Raw genomic sequence first — 13,596 nt, forward strand, 5'->3', positions numbered from 1 at the left:
AGTCATTCATGAAAAAAATCTGCTTAATCCTCAAAATTATAAATGGGAGATTGTTTTAGTCATAATTTCTTTGAGAAAACCTTTGAACACAGTGAATAATTCCTAGGGTTCTCAAAAGAATAAGAACTTCTAAGATACACTTATTTGTAACTTATTCTTTCATATATGGCTATTAGATCAGAAGAGATTATAAAAAATGCACATGAATAAAAGATTATAAGTAATCCCTCAAATGTTATCATGGCTGAAAATCAATATTTACAGGAATGACCCCCAAAATTTCAGGACAAATTAAATTAAACCACATCTAAAATTTACCATTTTTGTTACTGTTTTATTTCTTCATTCAGAATTTACTTAGATTATCACCTCCAGGAGGTATTACCCAAAACATTCAGACTTTAACTGAAGAGTGTAACACCAGGAAAGGGTAATGTCCAAACTTTTTCCTTTGAGGTTTAAATTAATTTAGTGGCCAAACAGTCTTTTTCTTTTTAAATAAATGAGGTTTATGTTACCCATTCAAATCTTATCATTGTGAATAAACATTATTGCACAAATAATTCAAGATAAGAAACGTGCTTTCCATTCATGTTTAGCAATATCTTACCATTAGAAAATGACAAGAAAATTGACCTAGAGCCACATTAAAAAAAAGTGTCTCTCTAATCAAAACACAGTAGTTTAAAATTTAAAATTACTTAATATATTACTTAATATACTCTAGTAAAACTATCTGAAATTAATGAGTTGAATTTCACAGATTCAAGGTAGTGTCAGTTTAAAAAGTGTTCAGATACTAAGAAATCTGTTAACTGATATTAGGCAAGTATCCTTTTTTGCAATCTCGGTAATACCACCATGAAAGGAAAAAGAAGACAAGAGTAAAAAGACTTCCCTCTCTCTACAACAGTAAATACCACAAATCTAGTCTATAGGTATAAAAAAAATTTTAGTTTAAGTGATGTAACTTTGATACCTAAACCAACTATTGAGGGTTTTCAGATCATAATAACAAATAAAATATTTTCCTTGCAAATATTAATTGATCATTTTAGGTCATGATTAAAGAGGTTTAAGGAAAATAAATCAATATTGAAACAGAAAAGTTCTTATTAAAAAGAAGACAATCTTCTAAAATATAATTATAATCAAGGATTCAAAGAGAATATTTATCATGAAAGAGTCAGTCGTAACCAATAATAAACTGTTGTTACAATACAAGGGAAGGAAGAAAGAAATATGTGAAGATCAAAATTTATCACTTACCTCATGATGCAGCTCTGCTATCTGATCTTTCAGTTCCCTAATATACTGGTTAGAATCAGACTTGTTAAGCTGTCCTTGAAGCTTTCCTTCTTCTTTCTGTTTTGTGACAACATAACAAAGCAAAAACAAAAGACAACTTTCACAGCATGTATGCAAATATTTTGAAAATACAGGACAGCATAAAGACATATCCTTTAACTGGCTAAATGCTGAACAAATCTGTTCTCAAACTAGCTCTGAAAAATAATTCATAGTAAACTATACCGACTATTTCTTAAATAATGCTTAATGGAACTTGATTACAACACGTACGACTTACAAAACGTACTTTTTAAGAGACTCTTAGAAATCATAGTTAAGTGCATCTACTGGCAAAAAAATTATCCTAGAATTTCAAAGCCATTTATCTAGTTATTTTGAGGACAAATAATTTTGTCTCCATAAGAGATTCAGTGCTTAGTCAGAAGGTGGTAAGCTTCTTATAGCTACAGTGGGAATCTGCTTTTGCTTGGGGAACAGAGAAGAGGCAAAAAAGAAGGTTCTCCAAACCACTCTTAAAAGGGGGGGGCCAGCTCTAAATCTCTTCTGCTTGATTAGCTTAGGGATATGTATTGGGAGTGCTAGAAATAGCTGATTAAATGTGCTCCACTCCTTAGAGCTAGTTCCAGAATCGTGTAGGAACCATTTTCCAGGGACAGAGATTGTAAAGGGGGAGGAGCTGCCTTTTTCTTATACCACCAGAAAACGTTAAAGATTTAAAGGGCTTACTAGAGAGTGAAAACAACTGTGTTTGATATATCCAGATTATTTGGAATTAAGAAGCCATATGTGATGCTTAAAATGTTAAAAAGCCCTGATCCAGAGATTTCTACTAAAACTACTGAGTAACTCTTGACACCAGAAAAGTACCTGGTTACTTTTAATAGTCACCAACCACTCAGTCTCCTTCCATGGAGACAACCACTGTTAAGTTTTTCAGTGCAGTCTTCCAATGACATTTCGTACATATATAATCGAACACACAAGTATACACACATATTTTTACTTGTACTATAGATACTTTACACAGTTCTATATTTGCTATTATCTCTCAAGAATACAACTTGAAGATCATTCGATATCAGTACATGTAGAGCAGAAAGATAACTTTAATCTGACAGAGCTTTGAAGGCCCTGTAAAATTTATCTTAGTGCTATCTGAATATCTATAGGTTTTTTTGAAGTAAGAGAGTACTCCCCCTGCCTGACTGCTTGAATATCTATAGGTTTTTTAAAAGTAGGTTTTAAAACATGCCTTAGGTCCTGTACAGTTACCTGGAGAGTAATGGGTTGCAGTGAAGAGCATTTCCCAGTGTGGAGATCCCTACTGCTATCTTTCCATTCACGATAAGAAGGGACCTTGGACATCACCTGGTTTGGTCCTCTGACTGCAGCCAAGTCCACCCTCTGCCTTCTACATAAGCTACTCTAACATCCTTGGCAGAAAGAGGAACTAACCAGAACTGCTCCAGCAACAGAATGTATAGCTCTTCCATAGAGTCAGGGCCCCGTTCCAAAAGGATTGCTCTTCTGCCCTAATGGTCTTTGTCACCTCAATTGCATTCTTATGTACCTTTAGTCTGTTCTTCAAATCCTTTCATCAAGTTGTTCCTATAAGCCTCCCCCCGCCTCACCCCCCACCTCTTGGGTTCTTTTTCTTTTGGCAAACTGCCTTCCAAACCTTTTATTAGAATATGGCCTGCTGAAGCAGTTTAAGGTAACTAGTATTTGTACAGATGTAAAATAACAACAATAGATTCTATAGGCTCTAAAGCTCTTCTTCTATATTTAAACGCAGGAACATCACATAAAATTACCTAAGCAAAGAACTAATTTAACAATTACTATATTCCAAATGTGCTAGGCTTCTTAAATATATACAAAAGACATCTTATGACTTTTAGCCATAAGCTTGTATTTAAGAAATTTTTTTTTTTGAGAATTTGGTTAAAATATTAGTTTGACAGCCAAAGAAGGGCAGAACCTACAGAAGAGTAGATACCAAGTTAAAGTCCTAATTAAATAATCTCTGACGCCTTCCCTACCTGTTTTCCCTTTATTATTTGAATGTTTACATGTGGATGTCTGTCACTTACAACCGTAAAAGCTAAAATATTCTGAGCACTTATCAGACCTTTTCCACTGAGGTTCCCCAAAAGAATTAGCATCATTGTATGTAATCACTTAACTGACCTCCTATACATCTAAAATGATACTATCTGCCATCCTTAGAAGAAATGAAAAAAAAAAAAATTCAAATTATTTTCTGTAGGACTTAATTCTCTTGTGGAGCTGCAGTAAAGAAAAATTGGGGCTTACAATGTGCTAAGAATTGTTCTAAACCCTTTATATGTCATCATCACAACAATATTGTATAATAGGTAACCATTATTTTTATTGCCTAGATAAAGAAAAACTTAAAGATTGAGTGAACTGGTCGCTAAGAGTCACAGAAAAGTTGATAAATTTTTCACTTTATATTATAGCATTCTAAACATGAGAAACAATGAAGCAAAGAAGAATATACGAAGATTTATGCAAAGGGCCTTGCGTATTAGCTTTCTTGAATTTGTTTTAAAATCTTATGACTTTACTTGAATATTTATTTTAGCCCTTGCTGATTTAAATGGGAATTGCAATATAAAATGAATTAAAGATGAAATACTATAGCTATTTGCATTTATTGCCCTAAGCTAATGATCCATATTATTAATTTACAGTTATCCAATACTACTTACATGTACCTATGTCTGCATCTTATTTTTAATCACTTTTAATCATTTTATTCATTTTTAAATGAAATATTTTAAAGGCATAGAACAAGAACAGAAGAGTAATATAATCAAGACTAATGAACTCATCACCCAAATTCAGTTTGTTTCATGACTATCTTGTCCTAAGATTTTCCGTGGCTAGAGACTTTCTCCATTTCAGTTCTGTAAATCCCAAAGTGGGAAAGGATGATATCAAGTAGAATGGAGAAAGTAGTGAGGGAGTGAAGTGAGAAGGAAAATGTATAAAAAGAGAAAAAATATATGGAGGGAGACTATTTGCTGATGTAAAATAAATGAAGCCATTATTCTTATAGATAATATTTTCCAAGTACCATATGTGACATGAGAAATGGTAGCAGCAACTGAGTAAGTAGACATATTTCCAAAGGGGACCAATTTGATGAGAATTCTTCATTTGGATATATGTGTTCAGATGTCCTTTTTGATGGCTTTTAATTTAAGCATCGTATATTAATTCCCTTGAAATGGTTGATTAAGTAAAAATTACAATCCACTACTAGGAAGAAATCCTTCAGGATGAGATGGAAAGGCTAGATATCTGTGGTTTAGAATCAGACTTGGAAAAGGTACCTTTAAATCTGGTCCTCAACGGAGGCAAAAGTCTTGAGAATTTTGGATATCCTATAGCAATAATATCATGAGAGATACAATAAAAATTTCAGGGCAAATAAAATGGCAAAGCCTAAGGTAAGCTCTATATTATAAACTAGAAGTTCAAGAATGCAGAAATACTGTAAGTTTGAAGGCTGCTGAATGACCAGCAACAATAATTAATACCAGTTCTTTCCTATAGGAAAACTTACATGAAAAAAATAGTTTGTCAAGATAGGAATCATCAAATTTGTTTTACAAAAAGCAACGAAGTGATTGCAAAGAGCTGTTTTCTCCAACAGTAGGTCTTAGTAGGGTTTAGCTAAAAACTGTGCTATCGCACCATGATTCCTTTGGAAGAAAGGCAGTATTAAATAAAAAACAAGGCAGGTAAGAAATTGTACAATAAAAAATGGAAGATTTTTAATTTAAAAAAAAAAAAGGCAGAGTATGATGCCCATTAAACTGTTTCTCTGGACACTTCCCACCCCACATACTCCAAATTACAACTTGTAAGGCACACTGGCTAAAGTGAAGGAAAGAGGCGGGGAGATTAAGCAGCCCTGGGCTCTGGTAGTGACCCCAGGACAAGACAATCACCATCTCAGCACATCTGTCAAACATTAATAGCACACCAGTGTGACAGACACACCAGTTGGAAAGCTCTGCCTGGGGTATTCTGATTCAACAGTCCTGCTTTAAGGGAACATAGCTGATATTTCAAACACAGAAGTGCAAAGTGAGAGATGTCCTAAATGCTATTTAATAAATTAAAATGTATAAATAACCTTTTATCTAAAAATCTGTGATTTTTACATTCTACATCTAAATATGTGAATTCAAAGTTTTTTAAACCTTCTTTAAATGTAAAAACTGAGTAACTATATATTTACAGTACCCCCCAAAATCCAATTAAGAAGTGGATATCAATTTAATTTTACCTGTGAGAGAGTTCATTCAATTATCTAATATTTAAGATTTTTTACAAGTATTTTTAAGCTTTCTATTTTAATGCAATGTCTGCATGGTCCTTTCTGATAAGCAGGTGGGAAAATGTCAGCTACACTAATAAATTTACTAGGAACCTGTATTTTCTTGAGGTTTTCTTTTGGTCTAGCTGATAACAACAACAGATTGCCAGTCAACTGGTTTCCTAAGCAAAACTAATTAGGTAAGTAACAAACTTAAAGAGATCCAACATATCAACAATTTAGGTATTCTGTAATTTCACTGAATAGACCTTAAATACATATCTTTTTGTCAAACAATAAAAGAAACTTTATATTCAGAGGGCATAAAGTAACATTTGCAAAAGTTTTAAGTGTATGTTTACTCTTGGAACTATCTTTGAATAATTATTAGGCAATTACCATATGACATCTATAATAATCTAATTCACATTAAGGCCTTAAACCATAAATAAGCCTCTTAATCAAAAGGTCATCAATTACTCTAGTTAATGATATGCATGTTTAAGTGATTAGAGGCAAAGTTTAACAACTTTACCTTTCTCTGAAATGCATCCAAAAATAAGGTAGCTAGAATGGTAGGTAGGTGAGTATCTGATAAGTCAATAAATAGAATATATCAAAATATTAATTTTAGAATGGAGGTGGTGGGTTTATAGTGTTCACCATACAATTCTTACGACTTCTGTATGTTTGAAATTCTTCATAGTAAAATACTGGAAGAAGTCATCAATAAAAAACAATTCATTGCCTCTCCTTCCACCTGCTAAAAAGTAAGCACTTGCTCCACATTGTATTTCATTTATATGTGTGAAAAGATATGTATCTCCTAAAGTCACTTAGATTCTTCATTTAAAATCTACGTTTTGTTCTAGGAATGGATACTACTTTCTTCACATTTTACTGGAAATTTAAACTAAAAAGCAGTACGATTAAACCATATAAATTAGTACTTCATTAAAACAGAATACAATTTTAGAGAAGGCTGAATTACAGTTCATCTCCAGAATATTTTGTAGTAGATTTTATGGTTGTTATCTCAAGATCCACTCTCTCTCCCTCATTACACAGTGGCGTTAAGATCGGAGTTATCTCCATCTTTAATTCCATTTGTAGGTCCTGAATGGTAGGGTTTAAATCAAATAGGACAATTACATTTGTGATTGATTCAGGGGTTGCTCAAAGAGTGCGACTCTTGAAAACTTTTGTGGGAAATTATCGAGTACAGCTTCTTATTCTGTACATTATGATGCGTAGGTATAAAGCTGACCTGTTAGCCATTTTAACACAGTAAGGAAAATCTCCTGAGGATAAAAATGAGAAGGGCAGAGCCTTGAGAATCATGATTAAATGGAACAAGTTGGGGCCCAAATCAACTTTCCGGAAGCACATCCTACTTCTGAACTTTTCAGGAACAGGAGTCAATAAATCCCCTTTATTATTTAAACCATATTATTCAAGTCACAAATAAATATAGAATTGGGGTTTCTGTTATCTCCAGTAAAAATCCTACCTAATAAATATTTTTAAAATATCATTGAGTAAATGAATACAAAAATATAAACATAATCTAGGAAATGCTTAAAACTGTGATTCCCAGAGATGACTATGGAGAAAAATCACTTTGAGAGTTTTGTAAACATATAGATTAAGAAAACCCATTTCTGACCAGCTGAATTCTACATATCTGGGAATGGGGCTTGAAAATCAATATACTTTGGAGGCTACGCAAGTGGTGATTCTGATATAGCCAGTGTGCAGACCAATACTTGAAACGCCTTGGTTTGAACCAACTTTGAAATTTACCTGTTTCTTTTAGACACAAATGCAAAATTCTACTCTTGTGCCAATTACAAAATACTTTTAATCCTATTTCCTAAGGATCTCAAATAATATTTTATGTGTACACTCATTATAGAATTTACTCAGTATAATTTTACATATAGAAAAAGAGAGAAATATTCTTTCAACTATCACCACAATGGTAAATGTGGTAAATGACCAAGACTCATAAACTTATTTACAAATAGTCTTTACATTTCCGGAGAAAATATATTTAAAAACATAAATAGAGGAAAACTGTCAAGGGCTCTTAAATTAATTTCTTTCAATTCTGCTATCAGTTTCACTTCACATTATTTCTGTTAGTTTCAACTGGTCAGTTCCCTGTCTACAGAGTTTGGTTCAATTTTGAACTCAAATCCCTTTCTTGGTTAACCTAGCTCTCAAACAGAAATTATTATTTTACAATTTAGTAATGTATGATGAGGAACTAAATAAAATGTTTAGGATCTGAGAAAATTCCACACATATGACTCCTATGACTGAAAACTAAGATAACTAAAGAGTAAAGAAAAATCAAGTATTTGGAGACCAGCAAAATAATTCTTTAAAAACTTAAAAGCATCAATATCTATGAGGAGATATTGCAATGAATAAGGGAAATATGGAGTCCAATTCTCTAAACTTTTTATTAGGTAACAGGTTGATACAGTAAAAAAGTTATGTTCTTTAATATAACATACAAATATGTGGAGAGGAATATTGTACTAAGAGCAGTGACTCTGGTGTTCAACTACCTAGATTGTTTATTAATGACTTTAGGCATACACATTCACCTGTTTTATCCCTGAAGCCATGAGAGAAGTAATCAGAGAAAGGATGAGGTAGAGAAGGAATGAGCCCAGTACAGGCCACATATTCTGTTACAGCTGATTGAAAAAGCAACAAATGCTTTAGTCAGCAGGAAAAAAAAGTGATTATGTATTTGTGCAGTGTATATATAGTCACAGAATAAAGTGGACATTTTTATCAGATATCATCAATTACATCAACTGTACTCCGACATACTATTTAAAAAGTTGAACAATTATATGTGGTAGTGCCTCAAGCTGGAAGATTGAAGGTAAAATGTGAAATGTTTTCTCTACAGCTCTAAGTAGCATGTTTTTGCATGCTATATTGCAGAAAAACTGAGATGATTACATTGTTTGAACAATTGTTTGGGAGGAAAGTAGGGTTTAGTAGTGTATAATCTTAAAAAATATTGTGGAGGTGAGAGAAGAGGCAGGGACCTAGGATTTGTTTAAACTTACAAATTTAGTCTGCTTCATTTTTAAAGAGAAATTATAATAGGCATGCCTAAGAATCCATTCTTGTATATTTGTTTCTTTATCTATGTTTTTAATGCTGGTTATAACTTACCCTATCTTGCCACAGAAAGGACACTTCCTTAGACAGGAAGATAGCAGATTTTAGAAGCTGTGTTACAAGCCATAGACTTTTAATTTGCTTAGGTTTTTTTTTTTTTTTTTTTTAAAGAGAATTTAACCAGTTAACACCTAGTTAATGTACTAAATGCATAGATGAGGTAGGAGAAAGCACCCTAGATCAGGAGGCAAATATCAAAGTAACTTACTTGTTATTTACATCTTGCCAAATTTTTCTCTAGCTTTTTGGTTTTCAAAAATTTTAAATCTATGAAGAGTTAAAATTATAGTACAATACTCATATACCCTTATGCCATATTCACCAATTACTACCTGCCACATTTGCTTTTGTTCTATTTATGCACATCTTCTAAACCATTTGAATGTAAACTGCCGGTATGACATTTCGATACTAAATATTTCAACATGCATCTCCTAAGAATAAAGAACTGTCTTACATAACCAAATGTCATTATAACAAGTAAATTAATAATAATTTCATAGTATCATCCATTGAACATATGGTTCCTATTTGAATGTCCCTAAAAGGGCCCAATATGTTTATTACTGTCCAGAATTGAACCAAACCAAGGTTCATGGTTATATTTGGTTATTATATCTCTTTAGCCTCTTGTAATCTATAATAGTCCCTCTGCTTTGTTTGTTTTTCATATTGTTAATATTTTTGAAGAGTCCAAGCCTATAAATTGTATGTTATACAAGTTGAAATAGAAAAATTTCCCATTCCAACAAAACTCCAAGTAAAGCACTGTTTTTATTCTTTTTTTCAAACCAAATAGGCAACGGAATAATATATATATTTATGGTTTATATTTATATAAACCATATATATTTAATGGTAGGAAACACATGGACATATTAACACATGGACACATTAAATATCCTAAGCCAAAGACTCAGAAAATTTATAGAAACAGCACTAGAAGACAGCATTTTAAATATTATACTGGCAAATATTTATTTTTATTACTTATATATGTGGCAAAAGATAAACATAATAAACATTAGTAGTTATGGTTTTTTTGCAGACTAATCTATAGGTTTAACTTGTCAATCCTGAGGTCCAAAGAATTCTCTCCAATGTTTGACATAACTTTAAATACATACAAGAGCCTTTCAGCCTATCTGTCTCTTTGCAAAAAATATTCTATAAAGTAGGCAGATGACTTTAAATTTTGGGAAAAGCATAGGGTTAGTCACAAAGAAATCTCTAAAAGAGGACTTGTCATAAAAGAAAGCATCAAACAGCTACTCATTAAGCTTCATCTTGCTCAGACTTCTGAAGAATCAGTTCCAAAATGCCTTTTTAGATTTACATAAATATAATTTCATCTTTTAGTCATTTTACTACTTGTCACTGTTAATTCTCTAGGTCTTCTCTTCCAGCTTGATGACTATTATGGTCTAGACTTATTATTTTCGTACTCTGGATTCTTAATACCACTTCTTTCTCTTAGCAAAATTTTCCTCTAGACTGATAAACTAATAATATGTCTTCTTTTCTGGCATGGCCTCATTTTCTGTATATTGTCCTCATAGGTGGCTTGCCCTAAGCACAGCCTGGCTCCAACAGCACTAGAGGATTAAACACACACAGTGGCTGACTAACTTAACAAAAATTACATGGCTAGCTAGGAAAAAGCCAGGGGTAGAAATCAGGTTTCACTTCTAGTCCCATATTTGTGAGACAAATCACAGAAAGATATGTGCTAGAACTGTTTTTCTAAAAATGGTGTTGCTTATTTTATGTTATTCGTGTATCTTCTTGACCCTATGTAAAGAGTGATAAGTAAGGCCGAAGTTGGAGAGTACAGTCATTAGCTGTCAAAGTTTCTTATGTACCTTCCATAGCATCAAATGACCAGATGGCTCCTATATATTTATTTCACTGATAAACATGCTCTTTTCTCACTTGTTTAAAAAACGCATTGTAGAGCTGATTTTATCAAACATTTTTTATCATCTTATTAGACTATTAGATATTGGAGTATCAGAGCTTGATAGGGAGCCAGTCATATTTAATCTAAGTATAGAAGGTCAGTGTGAAAAACCAAATTATAATTACTTGTAAATTCAGTAATCCCTTCCCATATGAAGCCAAGGGAAACCAAAGCACAAAAAATAAAACAGGCAAATCTATGTATTATTCTCATAGGTGGGTTGACCTATGACAGCCTATATAAAGACAATATCAATAACATTTTACACATTTCAGATTAGTAACTCACACTATAAAATTAATTTTCTTTCTCAACAATTTCAATGAGGTGGTTTGGGTTGGATGTGAATAATATGGTTATTAAGAGTCATTTTTCCTCTGCATATATTCCTCCATCAAATACTTATCACCTTTAGCTTATAACTTGGAGTTCACCTTTGGTACAGAGATATTTAAACGTTTGCAGGGAAAAAAGTAGGAAAAAATATTTAGTTTAAAAAAATGCTCAAAGAGAATAATCATATCTATTCATATTTCATAGAATTAATCAATGTAAACATCTTCAAATATGTGCAGCCAGCTTTTTTGTTTTATGAGAAATAATTGTTTCTAAATAATATATATAAAATTACATATTACTGGCATTGAATATACTGTAAGAAATTTGGAGGACAAGTTTTTATCTTCCCATACAACTTCATAGGTAATTTGTTCTAGGTCAAATTTTCCTAGAACATAGAGTTCTTTTAATTTGCACATTTGAATCTTCTTTAATTTCAGGGTTCTCCTGTTTATATTTTTAAATATGCCTTCTTTCCACTTGTTGTGGGACATCAATTATCCTTAGTGTTAAATTATTTATTGTCTGTACCTATTAGGTAATACTTGCTTTATATTCTTAAGCTCTGCATTCATTGTGATTATCTTAAGCTTTTCTTCCATGACAATATTCCACTTCTTAGCATTGTCTATAGAATAGACTATTCTTTTTGTGATTTCAGCAATGATATATTAGACTTCAATTTGTTTCCTTAGTGGTACAATCTTCCTTCTTACTTCATTATATTTTTTGTCATCTTATCTTTTGATATCTTAATTTTACTGAATTCATGTTTAGTTGTTTTATAGTGTGAAGCAATTGTAATTACTGTCTTATCCCTGAATTATCTTTCTTCTTGGTTGTCTCTTTTTCCTTCTCTGCTCTAATAATATAAACTAAGTTGAAATGCCATTTCTGCTCATCATGCTCATGGCTAAGTGACTGTCCGGATATTCCAAAATGCTTTAATGATATGAGTTACTTATTAACTCTCTTCTCACCATATTTAAGACCTATTTTCTTTGCCCTCCAATCTGAAGTTTGTTCTCACTTTTCTACCATCTGAGGGTTAGCACAGGGAAAGCAAGAACCTGGCGAGATAACGGCTCCACTTATTCTTCTGTGATTCTGTTAAATACTTGTATAACCCAATCGAGGTGATAAATGTTAAAAACTGGATTTTAGGATTCAGATCATTTCCCAAATTCAGTGTGTTGTTTCAGTGCCTTCACTTTAGTTAAGATTCAGATGTTTACTTTCTAATCTCTTTCACTGGGTTGTTCCTTCCAGAAGTTTCTACAACTCCTCAGTCAGGAAATTATATACTCATTTTCCTTCTCTACACATTTAAAATATGAAGACTTCTTGGGGGGTTTTGCTGACTTACCTATACAGTTTGGCAAGTGGGACAGGAGAGGGGAGGCAGTTGAGGTTAGCAGCCAAGCGCTGCTAGGCCTCTCTGCTGTAGAATAGTTTATTTCTTTCCTTAGCTGTCACTTTTAAAGTTTCTTGCATTAGGTTATAATTTTTTTCCTCTCAGACTGCTTTTAGTGGGAAAGTACTTGCCTTAAAAATATATATATTATTTATTATTTCGTTAGATGGTTGAGATAGGATATTAAGGGATCAGTTTCAATCTATCTCTGGGGCAGTATTTATTTAAATAAATGAATCTTTCCATACAAAGTATTAGAACCTGCTACCTGCTCTTATGGCATAGATTATCAAATTCTCTTTTGCATGGCTGTTTTCTGCCTCCTAAAATTCATTCTGCAATTATTTTTTGAGTACCTGTTATATGCCATGGCACAAGGCACAATAGAGCAGCAAATAAGACAAATAAGATTCTAACATGTGGATATGAGTTAATTTTTAAAGTAAAGATAATTTCAGACATCCATCAATAATAAAAAAAACATGATGATGAAATAGAGAGCAACAGTGCGACAAGACGACTTTACAAAAGTGGTCAGGGAATGGAACAATTCTCAGTTGGTGAATTTTAAGTTGAGATATAAATGATGAGAAAAACCAGCCATGGAAAGATTAGGTAACACAGTATCCTGAATGTAAGAAGAGTAAGTGCAAAAGTCTTAATGTAAGAATGAATGAACTTGGTTCAAGAAACAGAAAGAAGGTTTGTGTTGTAAAGCATAGTATGTGAAAGGGTGTGTGGTTTATGATGCAGTCAGAGAAGTAGGTGGGAGTCAGACAACTCAAGGGCTTTAAGGCCAAAGGAGTGTGGCACTTTTGCTGTGTTGACACTGCTATTTTCTATAATTATTCAGAAGTTCTAATTCTTACGGCCATTCTTACAATAGTTAACTTTAAAAGTTATTTAAATGTAAGTACATTTCAAAAAATTACAATGGTAATCAAGTAAATTCATGCAATATAAAAAGTGATCTCCTCCACTATGGAAAACAGTATGGAGGTTCCTCAAAAA

The 13,596-nt window shown here is 32.5% G+C and overlaps 1 protein-coding gene across 7 annotated transcripts in view; it reads right to left on the reverse strand.

The window, feature by feature from the left end:
- The window catches only part of EVI5 (ecotropic viral integration site 5), a 184,071-nt gene that overhangs the window by 32,729 nt on the left and 137,746 nt on the right, over positions 1-13,596 (reverse strand). For all 7 annotated transcript variants that reach the window (XM_011355654.2, XM_011355655.2, XM_011355657.2 and 4 more), the window contains one exon: positions 1,270-1,365. In XM_011355654.2, coding sequence (XP_011353956.1) covers positions 1,270-1,365 — 96 coding nt within the window. The remainder of the gene's footprint in view (positions 1-1,269; positions 1,366-13,596) is intronic.

This window comes from Pteropus vampyrus, unplaced genomic scaffold (genome assembly GCF_000151845.1).
Source record: "Pteropus vampyrus isolate Shadow unplaced genomic scaffold, Pvam_2.0 Scaffold22, whole genome shotgun sequence".
NCBI lineage: Eukaryota > Metazoa > Chordata > Mammalia > Chiroptera > Pteropodidae > Pteropus > Pteropus vampyrus.